The 18,825-nt window shown below is 41.3% G+C and overlaps 1 protein-coding gene across 3 annotated transcripts in view; it reads right to left on the reverse strand.

Moving 5' to 3' along the window:
- LOC130700418 (potassium channel subfamily T member 2-like) overlaps positions 1–18,825 on the reverse strand; it is a 37,883-nt gene that overhangs the window by 14,972 nt on the left and 4,086 nt on the right. For 2 of the 3 annotated variants that reach the window (XM_057522464.2, XM_057522463.2), the window contains exon 1: positions 17,151–17,606. The exons of the other annotated variant lie outside the window; for it this stretch is intronic. In XM_057522464.2, the coding sequence (XP_057378447.1) occupies positions 17,151–17,476 (326 nt within the window). In that variant the 5' untranslated portion in view covers positions 17,477–17,606. Of the gene's footprint in view, positions 1–17,150; positions 17,607–18,825 lie in introns of those variants that run through there. 3 annotated transcript variants of the gene reach the window in all.

Raw genomic sequence — 18,825 nt, forward strand, 5'->3', positions numbered from 1 at the left:
GGGAAAAACGAAGGACAATGGAGCTGTCTACAATTCATAGACCTTCAGCTGCGTAACTCTACATCACCCAAGCACTATAAACCTATAATACTAAGATACTTTACATATAGCCTACTAAGTCCATTGTTCTAATACAGTGTCGGGAGAGCGATTGAGTGCGCGATGGCGTTTGTTCTTTGCATCCACCTACTATGCTTACTACTGTCCTTTGTAACATACATAAGCTTGCCAGTGTTAGCTGCTCTGTTTCTATGAAAGGTGGACACAAGTTGAGTGTTTTTCCATCCCGGCGGTAAATAAGCAGTTGCCCTGTTGCTCAACGCATGCGCATTCTCCGTCCTGAAAAGCAGCGCTCACGCCGAACTACCAATGTACAGGGCGCAGTTTTATCTACAGAAAACTCTACGTGTTTTTTTTTTTGTTTTCTTCTTCTTTTTTCCTCTTCACCGGCTAAATTTCCTTGCCTTTGATTTGCCTAGAAACAGTTCCATAAAAATCCCACTTTTTTCTCTTTCCGTTTTGGCTTTGTTCTTTACGTTGCATCAATTGGCCTATTCGAATCTAAATTGAATTCGAATTTCCTACGTTTTGTTTCCATTTACTACACTGTATTATTATGCTAAAATGTTACAATACCCAGAAAAAGGATCGTGTTGAAGATCAATAGAAATCAGACTGCATCTCTAAAATCGAACCGTAGGATTGCTTTAGTGGATCAGCCATTCGAGAGACATCAACCAATTGAGCATACACTTCGGGGCTGTTCTCTTTTCAAAATGACCAATTGGTTGAGCTTTTAAGTTGATCGTGAATTGTTTGAATGCGTCGATTTTTTCATTCCATTAAAAAAAGCTTAGAAATCTAGCAAATGTCAACTTTTGATATTCATTCCTCTTCTCTGGTTCTTTTAAACCAATAAGCAAAGTTAAAGATTGCGCAAACATAATCATGCGCCCTCTGAGACCTCGTCAAGATCCTCCGTCCACTTTTTATCTGTGCCATTCAATTTTCTTATGATTTAATTTTTCTTTCGGGGTTGTTTCCCTAGTTTCCGTTAAATTTTGAAGAGTGCGCGCGCGCAACTTTTCTATCCTGCCGACCTTTTCCCTTGCACACGGCCTTGCACGCAATAGTCCATGGAGCACAAATCGCCAATGGTCGATTTTTAGTCACAAAGGACAACCATATTGGTCTCATTCATTATGTATTATTGTATCTCTGTATCGTTTCATGTACACATATAGACCACTTTTTTTTCCTACATGCATACGCAAACCTTCGTGATATTCAATCAGTGATCCTGAAAGGACCTGCAGGTGCGGCACGTAGACGAATGGAGCTGTAACAGACTGGTTCGGGAAGTTTTTGCGCTTTGCGTTTGTTCGCTCTTGACTACCCATCCATGAACTCTTTATTAGTCCGCCTTGTGAAATGTCAAAAAAGGAAAAGTACTACAATGGTGTCGGGGACCGACGAAAGCCAACCACTGGCGATGAAATCCCTGGTTGGCTTCACCCACCCCCTTCTCCGAATGTTGTTTTCAATTTCTACAGAGATCCGTATTCTGTGCTTGGTAATTATGAAAACCTTCTTGAAACCATTTCACAGCTGTTTGCGGATTGCGCGTCAATCAGCAACTTATATTGCTATGCCTCATTCGATGCTTTTGAGAGGACGTCCCGCTCACTTTCTCTTTGAAAGTCATTTACTTATGTTCAACGGAATTTTTATTGTGTAGCCAAATTAACCACGGTAGATATAGGTTCTGTTTTTCATTAACGCTTATTAGAATCAGGCTCCCACCTGTTGTACAGAATCAAATGCAAGAGCGTTGCATGAAAATAATAAATATATGTATATCATAAGAAATAATGCAAATATAATCATAAGCGTTATCAGGTAAATGCATTTTTGTTCTCAATAGGAGAAAAGCAAAATCTATAAAAAAAGGGGAACCATTAAAATATTATTAATAAAGAAAAATAATGCAACTTTAGACTGCCGTTTATAATAATTGTTTTATTAATTTTCTTTCAAGTCGCTTACACTTAATCACGCTAAGAAGCCCAACCTTTCGCGTAGCTTACGGGGTCTTGAAGCAGAAGACGTTTTTTATAGTACAAAAAACTTGAAGTAGCAACGTAGAGAACAGCAGGCACCTTTTAATAGATTTGTTTTCCAACCCGATAAAATATTTTTACCGGATTTGGTAAAACCTGGGAAACGCACACGTTTGAGTTGTCTCAATTAAACGAATCTTTGCAAAAGAGCCAACAGAAAGGGCAAAGCGCCGTTTATTTTTTATTTGTTGTAGACGTCAAAAGGCAATGCCTAGCAACGAGTTAGGCCCGCATTTCGTTTTTTCTCTCTTCGTCGCCTTTTCCACTACTTGTTTCCTGTATTTCATTTGGCGTCTAGAAATGAACGAAGGTCAGCACAATCTGTTGCTAATTTTATCAAATGTCGCGATAATTTGTCCTCCACAAAATGTCTTGCATGGATTGAAAAGAAATAGAAAACGTGCGCCATAGTAAGAGGAAAGGGCGTTCAGGGTTTCATCTTTTCGTCCTAAATTGACTGCTTTAGAATCTCGTAATTCTCATTATTAAAACAGAATAAATGATAAGCGACAAGATTTTAGAGGTTGCGGATAACTTCCAAACGAATAACGCTAGTTAAGAAGTACGGTTCTGAGAAAAAGGCTCTGGCCAAGAGAACCCGAAGAAAATGAAAGGCAAGGCTGTTTTAACCACAAAAACGCTGAAAAGACAAGAAGAATTACAAATTGACTTCACTTATTATTACGGTTGAAGTCGTTATCATTGCTGCCGACATATCATGAATTCCCTACCCAGTTCCCTTTCCTCCCTCCCCCCCCCCCCCAAAAAAAAATAGTAATGAAAACAGTAATACTAAACTAAAACAAAAACAAAACAAAAAGACTTCACGACTGAGTGGCGCGAAGTAGGAAAAAACAAAAGGTCAGGAGGAGTAGGATTAATCAGTACTGAGCTGGATGTAGCAACACCGGAGAGTAAACTGCATGACACGGTAACGCAGGGCAACGACATCATGTCGATGTTGAGTTGGTGGCCCTCGAACGTTGACACAACACGATTTGCAACAAGAAAACATGTAAATCCCGGCAGACTCGAGAATCATATGTAATGCGCCTGAATATATTATAATATTAAATTAAACAATCGTGTTATAATGGTCTAACTTTCCGCTTTCATCGTTTCACTATTGACTTAGCAGTTAGGCAAATAAAACCAGCTGGGGCCATCGCTAATATGCATGACGTTGATGAGCCTGTGAGCGTTTGCGAACGCATCGCGCTCCGCTTAACCGTAGAGTTTCTAAGTAAACACATCGGAGTTGTGCGTGAAAATAGTGACCGAAATTGTTGACACAATAACTACCTGGGAATCTGCAAGGCAATGTAGTCGAGACTATCCGACGGGTCCATAGTGGCCGGCCTTTCAAAGAGACGGCCGGGCACCATCGTCAGGACGTTGGAATCGACGAGCGACGGGCAGTGGATAGACGGACGAGTCAACTGCCGGAAGCGTCCCATCTTCATTGGCCTCTTTCCGCTTCCATTGAGACTGCTGGAGCCAGACAGTCTTCGTTGCTGTTGATGCTGGCGACGCTCTTGTTCCTGTTCTTGCTGTCGGCGCAGCTTGTGCAGTCGGAAGAAGAAGACATTCGACATCCTTTCGTCTTATTGAAGCTCTTTAGATTTCTTGGTATGGGCCCTCTTTGGCTGCTTTCGTGACAGCTTCTTTTCAAATAAGGCGACCGTACTCTTTTCTCAATCTCGTTATCTCCTTTTTTTTCTCTCAATATTTCCACTTATTTCCGCGTTGTCAGCCTGTTTGCTTCGTTTCCCGTAAAAATTCACTAAACAATGTACCCGTCACATCATGTGCCCGTTAGTATAATAGTAATTATGTTGGTATAAAATACATTTATATATAAAATCGAAGATGTTTATGAAGCCTGTGTTTCCCTTGAGAAAAATAATGTCTCAATCTAACAACGACCCGTAGCCCAAGACGACGACTCTTTGACGAATGGCAAAGTTCAAAAATAGAAAGTAACATGCAAACGTCAGGGATAATGGTGAAGTGCAAGTTTGGTTATCCAAAAATAATTCTCGTCAACGAGGCAACAAGGAACGAAGAAAAAAAGGCAAAATCATAAATAAATTAAAGTTGTTATCTTCTTCGAAGCTTGACTGCTGGCACTTGGCCGTTCTTGGAAGAGAAGGTATGCCGAGTCGATAAATGGGCGATTTAGGAGCACGGAATGCTTAAATAATGAGGCTACCGCATGCATATGTAAGGCAAAGAAAGCATTCTGGACGCATCGAGGAATTGTACCTGAGACACTAGCTCTCAAAGCCATCGATATTTATTTATTTGATAAAGTTGCACAAGGTTTTACCGTATTCTAATAGCGGTTCCCTACTTCGTGTCTGATCGATTTTTTCTTTCAGCCTTCTTTCCACCCTTGCTACGCTTTGACAGCTTTTTTACCATTCCTTTGAAAGGTACAGAACGGAAACTAGGAAACAGTCATCTCATTTTGATAAAATTCTACGCAAGTTATCTCTTTCCCAGTTTTACATCACTGGTATTGCATACATGCAACTGTATACGGTCATGTCGATGCTTATTTAAAAACCTTTCAGTACATTGAAGTTTTAACCAAGACATTTGACTTTGACTGCCGAATATTGAACGGAAACGACACGAGCGTCGATCAGTTCGCTTTTTACTCAGTCAAATGCCTTGTCTCCACTTCAACGATTGCTTTGAGAAATAGTTTTTCGACCGTTTTTCGTTTCACCTTTGCTCTACAACCTGCGTTGACTCTAAAACGACGCGCCATACGTTCAGCCCACGCATAACGAACACATTATGGGCTGTCAAAATGAAGGCGACACGAAAGATAGCCAAGGTTTCAGTAGACTTTGAGTAAATGAAAACCGTTGCGGGGAAGCGTCAGTTGGTGACGTGGGTCGCTTCCTCTTTGCAACTAGTCCCCTTTGCAGGTTGTCATGGTGACCTGGAGCCCGCAGACAATCGCTACGTTGTAGTCACGGGTACGTGACAAATAAAGCGGTGAGGAGGACCATCAGGCTCAGCGAGGGGCGACGGTTAGAAACAGTAGGCTCCATTCGTTGGTAAGAAGCCAACAGCCCGCAAAGCTATAATCGATTCCGAATTGCAAGTTACATCGGGGCCCAGCCTTAGCCAACGATCATCGATAATCAATTCGATTCCATCATCTTTCTTTGATGTTCTCAATCTACGCCAAACGAGCGATCTATCTCCATGAAAGATATCCGACTGGCCGGCCTGTATCTATCAAGTTTTTAATAAATATACAGCGTTCACAATAGACGACTTTGTCCCATCTGCAGCGAAGTTCTCTAGGGAAAATAGAGAGCGAAACAGCACCTGATTCGCGGCGTCATTGATCGAACGCAATCAATTCCATACCGACCCCCCTAATTCCCAAGGCAGCGGTAAATCACAACTTTCGAGATGCCCGGCTTCAAAAACGACCGTAGTTGACGACGGGAAACTGCTTTGCGCTAGGCTGCGCTAAATCGAGTTGAAATCAAATCGCAGTCAAAGCCAATCGACTTACTTTGATAGATACAACTGCCACCTACTACCTTTACCCAGTCAGAAGCCACCCATGGTTCCAACAAGGCCACGAAAATGCCAAAAACATCGACCTGCAAGACCTTTCTACGTCTATGCCTCCAGATTTGGCGGAATAAATGGGCCAGTTAGACTTGACCCACGTGACCTGCGTTATGGTATAGCTTATAGATAGTAGCTGACATTACCCAAGTATGGCACGCATATGAAAATATGGGAAGTAATACGTAACACGGGCATTACTTCAGCGAGTCAAAAGCAAACGGAAGCAACAAAGAGCGGAATCAACAAAAAAAAACGAAACTAAAAAAAGATGCAACCTTCCATCGCGCCAAAGAGCCATTAGTTTTTCGTCATCAGTCACGCGGCCGTCTATTACAGACAGGAAAGCAATCACAGTCCATCAGTCACTGTGAAAGGTGGTAATACGTGGAATACTGAATGAATATTTTACCCAACGTGCATCGGCTCTGTGGGCTGGGCTTGGCTGTATACGTCAAGATGGCAAACAGCAGCAGCCCAATTGCTTTCAAAAACTAGGGGATTGCGTAGGCAAAGGTTGACAAAGAAGAATGAGAGGCTCACCGGTTCGTGATTGTTCGACTGAATCTCACTTTCACATGACAAAATGGGAAACCTTCAGACGCATTGGTTGTTTATCTCAACCTGCATTTTTTTTTTTTACTATATCTATAAAACAACTGACTACGCTCTGGGAACAATAACAAAGACACAATGTAGAAGATCGTTGAACGGGAGAGTCGCTTTTCGAGGTCACTTGATAATAGAAAACTGGTGCGAAAAAATAACTGCCCAGTCGCCAATAATGTAGCACAAAACAGTTCACTGATAAACACGCTTGTGATTCCTCTATATCTATAGCGTTCGGTTGCCCGTATGTTCTGCTTCTGCTATTGGCCGTTCCGATTTTTGAAAACAGTGGCTATCGTTGACCACACGTGCTGGCGACTGCGTGCGTCGACCTGTCAGCCAGAACGGAATCTGACACTAGCGGAAGAGCAGACGAGTAGACGGTAATGAATATTCAAAATTGTAGAACTCGATGGCACTGTGTATCGGTCAAGGAAACGGAGAAGGAGATAGATAAAAAAAGAAAACCAAACAAAAAAGAAAACAAAAGCAAAAACAAATGGGCAAAACAATCGGTGGCTGAGGACGTAAAAAGAAGGGAAGTGTCAGCTGGAAATAGAGAGGAAAGATGCTGGGGTACGGCGGGTATGAGAGATTGAGTCGCAAAAAAGGGCGAGAGGGGGAGGAAAAGAGGGTGGTAACAATAGCAGTGATTGTGATGCTTCTTGTGATAATCGTTGAATTTTTTAAGAAGCTGATACGTTTTCGGTTCGGGAGTGGAAGGGCAACCGAGGACCGTTACGTCGCGCACGGTTCGAGAGACTGACTCCGCCAGCGTGCATTACCAGTCCGTAGAACACGTTCAATCCCGTGTTGTGCAGGCAAAAAAAACGGGGGGGGAGGCGGGAATGGGGAGTTGGGAGGATGTTGGGAGTTCGCAGGGTGGGCGAAGATGGTAGGCGAAGTTAGCGCGAGATGCCAGACCATTATTCAAAGGGGTTCTTCGACGCTACCGATTGTGTAGGTAAATTTTCTATAAAATGAGACAAAAATGGGGCCATAGGATGGCTTTTGCTTTGCATTTCATTTTCCTGACCCGTTCTTCAGAACTGCTCGAATTGAAGACGTATACTAATAGATTTTTCTATCCCATTCGTTTCGACACATCATTTCTCTGATCTCCCATTTGTGTCTCGTTGCAGTATTACGAGTAGCAACACACTCTTGCGATTTCTGTTGCCATCATGCACTGCCCAACCCGATGTCAGTGCATCTCAATTCTTATTTAGCGTTGCTATTCTTCTGTTTCCTGCTTCCCTGCTTATTATTATAATTGTCACTTTCACCCGACTTGTTCTGAGATTCGTTACGTGTCTTTTTATTTAGTTTCCTTTCCAAAAAGCAGTTGATGACTGCCGAACACGAGTACATTAGCGCTGATGTCACCGGTTGCTGTCGTCTCATCCTACTTTTTGCTGTGCTCAAGTGGGAAAGAAAGAAAACAACGAGAGAAATGAGGGAAGATGACGTATCCCACTGGATCTCTCGCAGGCAGTGCCTACTCCCAAATGATGCTCTGATTTAATACATTTGGCATTGATAGAGTTAACCCTACTTTAGTGTTATACAGCTGAACAACTGCAATTGAATTGAGGATGTTTAGAAACTGGGCCAATGACGATGTATCATAATTCGTGTGCGTTTCACGCTACCACTACTATTAGCTTCTCTATCAGCGTAATTTGATGGAGATTATGGCTAAAAGGTATCTGCCCACCTGGGAGACTACCCCCGACTGATGACGCGGGAAATGTCAGTAGCAACCTCAAGTCATCGTTACTCAAACTTTGACTAGCAACCGCACTTCTACACACGGGCAGAACCGAAAGTCGGTTGTAGAAAACATACATTTTGCCGTCACCCTGGACAACAACGACGGATCCAGTTCACGTTACCGACGTTGTCCAGACAAAGCAAACAGCATTGATAACCTTCTTATCTCTATTAGAAGCTAATACTACAGCTTTTATACGAGACGAACCTTCTGGGCTTCTATTTTTCAGCAACAACAAAATTAAAGCGGCGTGCACTATAAGGCAAAAGTCTGCCATCCCTTTTTTTATTTGATGACCTGGTCCATATACGTTCGCAGCATTGGTTGAAATTATTTTTGGTTGCTCGCTTCATGTTGCCAATCGCGAATCATCCGGACGTGAGCGTAAGTCTTTTAAAAACAAGTCCCTAATCTTTGAATGTTTTTTCCCGGTAACTAGCACCTTCTGGAGATATGAAATTCATGAGAAACCCCTTCTGTTTACAGAAAATGATTCAGGCTACAAGGAAATGGCAAGGGAATAAGCAATCGTTAATGCAATGTCACGAAACAAAAAAAACAAAAAAAACTAATACTATAATAATAATTATAATATAATCATGCGACGTGATTCGATTGGCAGAGGAATCAGAGGCAACTATATGCCAATAGTTGTCAATTCCCTTGCCAGAGCAGATTCATTATCAGCTAACCTCGTTGTGATCAACAACGTGAAACGAGCACAAACGCAATGCACAATAACAGGCTTAATCAGATGCCGATTATGAAAATTGTAAGACCCATTCTGTTGCCTTTTTTATTTAATGAAAATTTGTGTTTTACCCAAGTGCAAAATTATTGCGTTTGTTTACGCGATTTGTGTCCGCTCGTGTGCTTTTTGTATCCTGACAAAGCTATCGTTATTCGTTATTAAAGTTTGCGTATCCGTCCTAGTTTTCCCTACAGAGCAGAAAGTTCCAATTAAATGCAATACAATAGAAAATGAGTATCCAGTTTTTCCTATCATGACGCTTTTAATACTCATTGCAAACAAGAAACTTTATACATGTGCAGCACGCCACTTCAAATGTTCTATGCAATTATCAGCAAAAAAAAAAAAAAAATAAAAACATAATAATACATAAACAAAAAAAAAAAAAACAAAAAAAAAACTCTTATTCAGAAGCAGAGGCTCTTTTTCTTTTTCTTTTTTTTTTTTTTTTTTTTTGCTGAGAGCAACTCTTAATGCTGTGTTATAGACTAAAGCGAACTCTTCTTTCTTAGTCTACTCGTCAATAAGTTCCTGTTGGATGATTGGTTGACGGCTCCATGGCAGAGGGCAGCGGTAGCCGAAGGTGGCGTCTGTAACAACGAACCATAATGCCATAGGTGAAGTCACGAGGGACACGGGCGGAGGTTGCGAATTGCGGTACGGATCGCGATCAATCATCGATTTTGGATCGTGCTTCCTCACATTGTCTATCAGCTTGTGGCAGTCAGCGTGTGCGATTTGACGAAGAACAAACAAGAAAAAGGGCAGATGAAAAAAGAGGATCCGCTATTCATAGTGCGCATCTGTAGGGGCCTCCCGCAGCTGCTGAGTTCGTGCTCCGTGCCAGTTGATGCGTGACAGCATCTCTGCTCTCGACGTCGTCGACGGATTGCTGCTTTATTGGCAAAAGAGCCAGCAAATAAGCAAGAACATGTTCAACTATTCATGGCGTGCACGGACGGCACGGAGGACAACGATGACTTCGGTTTATAAGCGAAACATGAAACCATAGCCAGAAAATTCATGCCATCAATACATTTTTAGAGGAAGATCGATTGAGCTCTGTGCGTGTTTGTCGCACGATTGCGGTTGGGTTCGCAATTGTCCAACATATCCTAATACTTCCATATCATTGTAGATCCTTCGCTGATCTACGGTTGAGATTACGACAGCAAAAAAAAAAAAAAAAAGAAAAAAGAAGAAGATAAACGAAAGAGGGAAAAACACCGAAGGAATTCGTCCGGATGAAAACTGCGCTATGAATAAAATTTCACGTTATTAATATATTTACGGTCAAGTTTCTAATCGTAGCACAATTGCCGACTGCACACAAAGACAACACGGGACTTTCGTGACATATTCGCTTTGTTTGCTGAAAATCATACAAGTCAATTGACTATGCGTGCGTGGTCAAATAATAGACTTTTATGAAAATGAGGTACATTAATGTCCCTTGCAAGTGCTAGCAGAGCTTCATCAGAAACGGCAAAAGTTTTGGGGCCACTCGATGCATATAGCGGAATTATGTTTTCGTACATACTCTACAAGCTGGAAAAGCGTGGGAGTGTCAAAAACATATTTGCTAGAGGACTTGTCTGTATCGGTCGACGACACGATTTTGTCTATGGGGCATAAACTAAAATAGCATAGCACCATAGACTATCATTTCAATGGCGAAATGCACACACACGCACACAAGTTATAGAGCTGAAGAGGACTTCACGCCACCGGCACTCAGCAAATTGTAAATTATTAGCGAGGAGACAGCGGCGTAGTCATACAAGTGAAGCGGGTCGACCACCAAGGGAGTGTCGTCACTTGATTATTGAGATTATTCAAATTTCGCGGAATATGTGTTAAGTTGAACGTACATCTATATACCAAAAATTATACGCTTAGCACGTAAGATGAAATGCGACTAGACTACACGGAAATTCCTCGAAAGAACAAAACAAATAAAGTCGGGTTTTTAAAAGAATTCCAAAGCGCAAAGGAAGATGGTAAAAATGATAGCCCACGTATATGACTTCTATATTTACTATATCGATCGGCCGTTACCGTCGTTTTATACTTTCTACTTTGTACATTGTGGATCTCATCCGAAACTGATGTAGGTCCTGTTTGCAGCAAGAAATAGAGAAAGACTGAAAAGGCTGGATAAAAAAAGCCGGAAAATTGAAAAGAGACGCAGAAATTGGATGATGCTCTTTATACAACGAAAAATCATTTTGCACGCCATAACAGTTTTCTCCCTCTTTCCGTCTTAGTGATCGCTCAGTTGCTCGGAGGCCACGGTCGCTCTCAGATTTTCTTCTTCAATCACGAACTGTGAAAACAAGTAAAGGGCACATGCCTTCAAATGAATCAATAACGAATGACCGGATTGGACGAACATATGACGGTACAACCGAAGGTATATGACACGCCTAAGAGGGCAGTGGGCCACCCCTTCATCGATGAAGTCGTACAGGGAAGAAAAGAAGATACTCTCTTTTTTTTTTTTTTTTTTTTTACCTTCAAAACAAATTGTCGTTAGTTACATAAATGAAGGTCTTGTTCTTCAATCCTTTACGTTTATTTATTTATTTATTTTTTGTATTTTACGTGGATTTTCCTCAAATGATTCTGAAAAGATACGAGGACATTGAACAGTACAAAAGCCTGAGGCAAGATAGACATCATTACGACCAAGAGACAAGCCGGCGGTTATAAAACAAAACCCGCCCTAGAAGTCCGAAACTGATGATTTGTCGACATTAGTAGGAACAGAGCCGCAACCATACCAAACATCATAGCTTTTTAAATAGTAACTAGTAACTTTGGGCCCGTCCAGGGCAGGGGTATAGGTGGCGCTAGCGTATTTTAACGCTATTTTTAAGAAACCTGACCAGTGCCTATTTTTTGCCCGTCTACTCTTAATTCTATGTATCAATCAAGAGTTCCCCTTTCTGCCCCATTGACCTTTTTTGCGTTTGCCCGTCCTTTTGTCCAGTCTCTGCCCGTCAAAACGAACGCTATAGTTATCCGCCCACCCAACTTCTGCCCGCTAAGAAGCCCGCTGTTATTGCCCGTCGACCCTCTCTCTGCCCACCGGCCCCCTTCTGCCCGTCAACCCCTTCTCTGCGAGTCGACCCCCTCTCTGCCCGTCGACCACTCGCTGCCCGATGATCCCATTTCTACCCGTCACCCCACTCGTTGCCCGCCAAAACGACTGCTATAGTGGCCCATTGACTTTTTCATTTGCTTTTGCCCGTCTTTCCCTCACAGCCTCAGCCCAGAAAACGCCCGCTGTAGTTGCCGTCCACCCACTTTTCCCCTCTGCCCCTTTTTTCTCGAATAGACTCTGCCCATCAACCCTCTTTACCCACAAAAAAAACCCTCTGTAGTTGCCCGTCTTCCACTGTACAGTCTCTGCCCGTCGGCTTACCTATTGTAGCGCACACCCGTTTTAAGCCAAGCCCGTAGACTAAAAAAAAGCATTTATCCGATCTATTGTGCAGTCTCTGCCCGTCAAAAAGCCCGTTTAGTTGCCTGTCCACTCACTTTTTGCCTCTGCCCGTCAACCCACTTTGCTCGCCAACCACTCGCCGTTGTTCCCCTCCAACCCCTCTCTGCCCGCCAAAACGCCGCCAATAAAAATAATGAATAAAACCAATAAAATAAAATACAATTAATTAAAATTTAATTAGAATAATAATAATAAAACGCCCTGCCCGTTAGCTTACGTGCCGTTGCCCACCCGTTTACGCAAAGCCCATATACTGAAAAATTGCTTAAATCCGCAATTCCATCCGCAGTTTAGTTTTCCAAATCCCCATCCCACCAATTCACTGTAGCAGACGGCGGTTTTGGCGCCAGCCAATCACAGCAGCCGGTGGCGGTTTTGACGCCAGCCAATCAAAACAAATGCACAGCGTGACGGACACAGGCTCCTCCTCTTTTCCTTGTTTTTTTATAGAGTATAGATTTTGTACCCGCAGTGGACAGGTAGAACTAAGTTGTAACATGTTGGAACATTAGACTAATTTTCTACTTCTTTTCATTTTATCAGAGGATTACATTTTTTTTTCATGTATTTTTTTAATTACATTTTTTGTTTTTTTATTGTTAGCTAAATGCGTCTATCTAGTTCATCCAAAGCAGAAGTTGAAAATCGTCGTCGTGTTAGGATAACCTCCCATTAAATATGTAAGCTATTCTTAGTACTCGCTAGATGGCTCTAAAACTCGGTTGCAACGAGTTTTCAAATTCGTCTAACAGATGGCGAATTGGTAATCTGTCGTCTCGAGCAGCAGAGCCTGGCATGATTAATAATACTCACACACAGGCAACTGAAAACACTGCACTGGTAAGGCATAAAAAATCTCAAGACTCTTAACTGATGACAAAGAAAAAAAGAAACGCTATCTTTGTTAAGCGCGATTTCATTTGAACACGGAGTTAATACCCAATGGCGAAATCCCGATGTCATGACTGAAAATATTCTTTTCACGTGGGGATGCAAAACAGAATGGTTAAAATGTGTCTTTCTGTCGGTATTCTATTATTATATTCATCGAATAACGAAAGCAAAACACCTTTCGAGAAAGGCAGAATCCTGGTACTTCACCCTTGCGACAACCAATTCAACGTAGCACAATTTTCAGTATTCTATGAATTTTAAATGCGCTCTTTCCAATGGAAGCAATTTATTAATGATACCCCAAGTCAGGAAACCACAACGGCGAAAAAAATGCCATACGAAAATGCTTCGTCTATGTGCCATGTGGAAACTGGTGTTAAAATATTAGAAAAGAAAACAGTCGGAAACACACAGCAAAAACGAAAAACGATCAGTAACCATCCGCTATTTCCAATCGATTTAGAAACTGAATGAAAAAACAGACTAAAATACTGACTCTGATGGTCAACCTTTAATGGAAATGATCAATAGGAAATGTAAGCTCCCTGGCACTAGGCGACTTGTGATCATTGTGCTTTTGACCTGGATCAAAAATATCATATCCGCTTATTGCCGTTAACGAGAAAAGAAAATGAGACCGGCCTCGACAATAGTGCATAAAAGTATCATGCTACAATTATAGGGGAAAAAAATATCCGATCGTTAAATCGTAATGTTTGCATATACAGTACAATGATTGCTACTTACTGAGTACAGCGTACGAGATACAATAACAAATGTGTTCTGAAAGTTAAAAAGATTACGCCGTGTCACTTCACTATAGACCAACGAACGTAAAGGCATCAAAAGTAAAAAAAAAAAAAATAAGGTACTAATATATTTTTTTGGTGGAGAATTTCGTAACACTGCTTAGTGAGTTATTATAGGTTAAGGGATTGTTAAAATTTGTTTTTAGAGTATTTATCAGAGCAAGTATGTGTACAAAGTGAGAAGGTCAGCATTTAAATGAGAGAGGGATCCAATTGACATAAAGTATCGCAAACAAACGGATAGTTAGTTGCCTAATGGTGTAGGCATCCTTTCCTGATTTCCATCAGAATCCATCAGTTACTTATTCATCCGTACTTAGAAGTTCATTCACCCACAAATTTCGAAAGACATCCCTTTTGCCCGACATTTATGCAAAGTGTTGATCTTTGCTGTAATTGACTGTAACAAGCATTTATGGGAAATAGAAAAAAAAAATATGTATACGTATACAGTATATATTTTTTTTTGTTTGGAAACAATGTTAAGTCTGAAACAAAATTGCAGCGTTAGGAAAATTTTCCCGACACGGAGAGGGGGCCCATTGTTTATTGCGGCATGTGTACGTGGGAAATATTTCGGCTAAGACATTTGTAAGCATGAAATTGTTACGCCTGTGCTATGTCCTATTTGAGCATTCAAAAGAAAGTGACGACAAATAATGAGAGAAAAGACTAGCGCAAATAGCACTCTGTGAAGGCGTCACGAAATCAGTTAGCAATTGTTTCATTTTAACTGAAAAGTCACATTTTTTTTTACAAAGTAACGAGTATATAATAGACCCAGCTGGAAGGGAGAGTAGCATTACAAACGCCATATCCGAATTCAATGAATTTCGCTAGTCTTTTTGAACAGCCTCATATGGGCGCTGTCACCTGCAGCAACATCGCCCACAGTTCATTCAACCTAGCAACCGTCACCTAGCGCTCAGCGAGAACCCAAAAAGAACCTAACTGCAAACCTCTGTCTCCAACCCAGCAGCCTATCGCCGTCTTCACTAAGTAACCGAGTAACAAGCAGATCTTTATTTATTTTTTGTCTTATTTTTTACTTTTTCACTTTAGCGTATGTTCATGTAATCCTTTGTGCGTAATGCAAGGACTGTGAGAGGTAAACGGTTCGTACCGACCAAAAAATGCCAGAGCGGCAACAGGACCTAATGACTTTGGAAGTGGCTCAAAGACTGCAACAGACTTGGCGCTGAACATTAGTAATTGCGTGTTACGTAATGGGCCTTAAATGACGGCCGAAATCTCCCTTTTCGGCAGCACGTCTGCCGCGTCAAGCTTAAAGAATGCATCTACTGAAACCAAAGTTTCTACCAGAGCAATGTTTTTAATGGTGTGTAAAGGATGGTATGGAATAGCATTATTCTTTAATGAATAAGGCAAAGCTAGGAGCAACCACTATCATGTCAACATAGTTTGTGGCAAAACACCCTTCCAAGACTTTATTTATCGATCGGTTTATACCTTTTCGAATTTGTTTTTAGTTTTTCTGCTTTCGTTGTTTTACGCAAGGGTTAGTGGTGCTTTTATCCATAATTTGGATGTCAAGGAGATGCGTCGCCTATCACCAACAACAAGAGTGTGCTCCCTTACATCAATTCTTGCGACATTTATTAGTCACCGGAAATCCTCCATCGAGAATAACGAGGAGAGACTGATTTCAATTTGAGCCTATTATAAATTTTATCAATAGATCCCTGAATTCGATAATTCGAGCGAATTCAATAGGGAAAACCCAATAAGCCGCAATTAGCAAGCAGGGGCCGTTAACGACTAGCATATTGTTGAAGGCGTATGATTCACTAAGTAGTATGCTGGTAGGTAGTATAGTTTACCAATTTATGAGGCACCTTAATGAAGTTCATATCACACCATCTGAATTGATTATCAACGACGATCAAAGAAGAGCATCATGTACAGGCGAATGCCAAATTTAATTAATACTAAAATGTTTCATAGGAACTATGCCCATAGAGAAAACTCGTTTTCAGTGACGATATACAGAATCGGCAATTATAAACAGATTCAAAAGGTAGGCTAGATATCTCGCGCAAAGATTTCTTGTTGAAAACGTGACGAATCGTATTTATACTTCATCCTTTCCCCCATTTTTATAGTCTATAAATGTACATTCAGTATGTTGGTACACGAATACATATCCGAGTGATAGGTAATCCGCCCGACATCCTATAAATGTAGGAACCTTAGAGCATGGCAAAAAATAATAATAAAAATAATAAGGTGATCGTGACACTAGCAGTCCCTAGGCTACCAAACGCAGCATGTAATAACGATCAAACGTAAGGGTGGAGTCACCGCTGCCCTTTTTCTCCTTCTAGGTGTTGACATCCTCGTACTGTTATTTCCCTAATATGGTGTATATTTAGCCAATAATGAATCAACGACTAACGAGGCATGGAAAACAATCTACGCGATTGCACATCCCTATCTACTGTAGACCACTATCTTACAACACAGCGTGCAACTATCCGTAAATCTAAGCAACTATATGCATGATGAAAAAAGGGACAACAAAGTGGACTAGCTATCGATTACCGTAGCCACTGTTCGATAGACTAAAAGACTGCAACCGAGCATGCCTAAACTCAGCCATTTGTCTCACAGAAAAAAAGAAAACTTGATGTACGACGATGTAATTCAGAAAATTATAAATAAAGAAACAACGAACACGCTAACGGCCTATCAATTAAAATAGGCTGAGCGCATACGTATGCATATCAACATGATAGAAACATTTTCCAGCAGTGCTGGAGTAAAAGTGTATGCCTGTGAGAGCGGAACCGGATTTGTGTGCGGCACGTGTACATGAACAAGAACGCACACAACATGTACGACTATAAAATCTATACAGTTTCCTGCGGTACCCTATTTCTTATGTGCTGTACAAAATTCTCGGTTCATGAACCCCTGATAATCAATGAATATAGCGAAGCGGTGTGTGTCGATTAAAGTGCAGATATATTTATGTATATCCGTAGCGCACTTTAAGCTTAACAGCAAAAGCACCGTGTTATTAATCAATAAACGGCACATAGTCTGTAGCTTGTAGACCAATTACCTTTCGTCGGCATAACAGAAATCCACGCTTTTACAACCGCTTGTTAGGCTACTGTGACTGAGCCGATGGTGAGGCTGAAGCTGATGCTGTGGGCTCTTAATGAGTGGTTCGATGTGTTGTTGGCAATTATTGCCGTCAACATGGGCACCAGTTTTTCTCCACTGCTGATGCCGTTGCCGAAAATGTACTCCCTGTTGACCAATAGCAGTTGATGCAGCCAACCGGTTTTTATCGAGCAATTCGTCCTCGTCGTTGTCGCCATTCTCACTTTGTTGTTCGGAAGTATCACTATTGGGAAAACCTGCGGCCACCAACAGACGACTCATACTGCAAATCTCGTGGCCCGCCTTCTCCAATAGGGAATTTTCAATGGCAATTCTTTTGATGTCCGCCGTGGGACTATATCACACAGGATGGTAACGAAAATGTGGTGCGTGTTGATGCCCCGCTTTCACGTCCCCAACTGAATGCTTTTGACCAACAATAAGGCGCCCTTTCCGAGTTATAGGAGTCGTTCCCAGTTCAAATCATAGAAACCCAGAACCAACAGACATATATGTGTTTTGCATCAAGCCACAGCCATGAGCGCCATGAGCCCTTTATGAGGTGTGTATACGCCTACATACGCCCAACAGAGTTGTATTAACGAAAAAATCCCAGATGGTGACTGTCAACTCAGTCATATGGCATTCATATAGATAATAAATGATAATAGTTTCCGGACTGTAGCAGAAAGTAAATAGGCTTGCCTATCGCTTGGCGTACAAATCTACTGTGATTGTTGACGGTATTGTTTCAAATGGAAATTAGCAACGTACTGGCAACTGCACATAAGCCTATATGCCATTAGCCATTACTATAAACAGTGGAATAGTATCGTTCCGCGAAAACGCCACTTCCGGCTGACTGTACTGGGCAATGTATCGCTGATTGCTTCAGAGTTCTACGAAAAGTGCTATTTATAGTGGCAGTGTCCGCGTTACTACTTTAAGAACTTGTGATAACCTACAATACAGTTTTTCCGTTCTCGGTGACTGGAAACTAAATTCAGTTTAAAGCAGGCATTGCAAATGGACAACTATTTGCTGTAATTTAAGTTTTCAACGTTTTAAAAGTGCACAAGCACTTTTTTAAAAAGATAAACTGCCAACAATAGAGATTTAGGTTTAGTACAAACACCACATAATGTAGTATGGTAACATGAAGGACGTAAAACTCAATTCATTGCCATTCAGCGTTGGTTACGCTTATAGCGGTGTTACTACGTAATATGGGTTAGCAGACTTTATATACACAGTTTTTTCGCAAAGATGGCATCGTTACTGTTCTCATATCAAAACGTTTGTTGGGTATTACGCGCCGTTTAAATTTAAATTTTTTTGTTTATTATTTTTTATTATTTTTTGTATTTTTTTTTATTGTTGCGATAAAAGAAAGCGAACATTCCTTCCTGGTGGTTCTTTACACAATAGTTTCGGTTGTTCTCAGCTTGCTTGCACGTAAAACGTGTGAACCGCCAACAAGAAGTTTGTTCTTATCGTCTTTGACGGCCATTATCTCAGCAGCGATTCGTACTCCGCTCTTCTATGTATTGTTGTAGGTCCGAGGTTTCCTTCAAAGATCCAGACGCTGAAGGTTTAACACGCAGTAACGCGACGCAGGGATCATTGCAGCG

This window comes from Daphnia carinata, chromosome 8 (genome assembly GCF_022539665.2).
Source record: "Daphnia carinata strain CSIRO-1 chromosome 8, CSIRO_AGI_Dcar_HiC_V3, whole genome shotgun sequence".
NCBI classification, from domain to species: Eukaryota; Metazoa; Arthropoda; class Branchiopoda; order Diplostraca; family Daphniidae; genus Daphnia; species Daphnia carinata.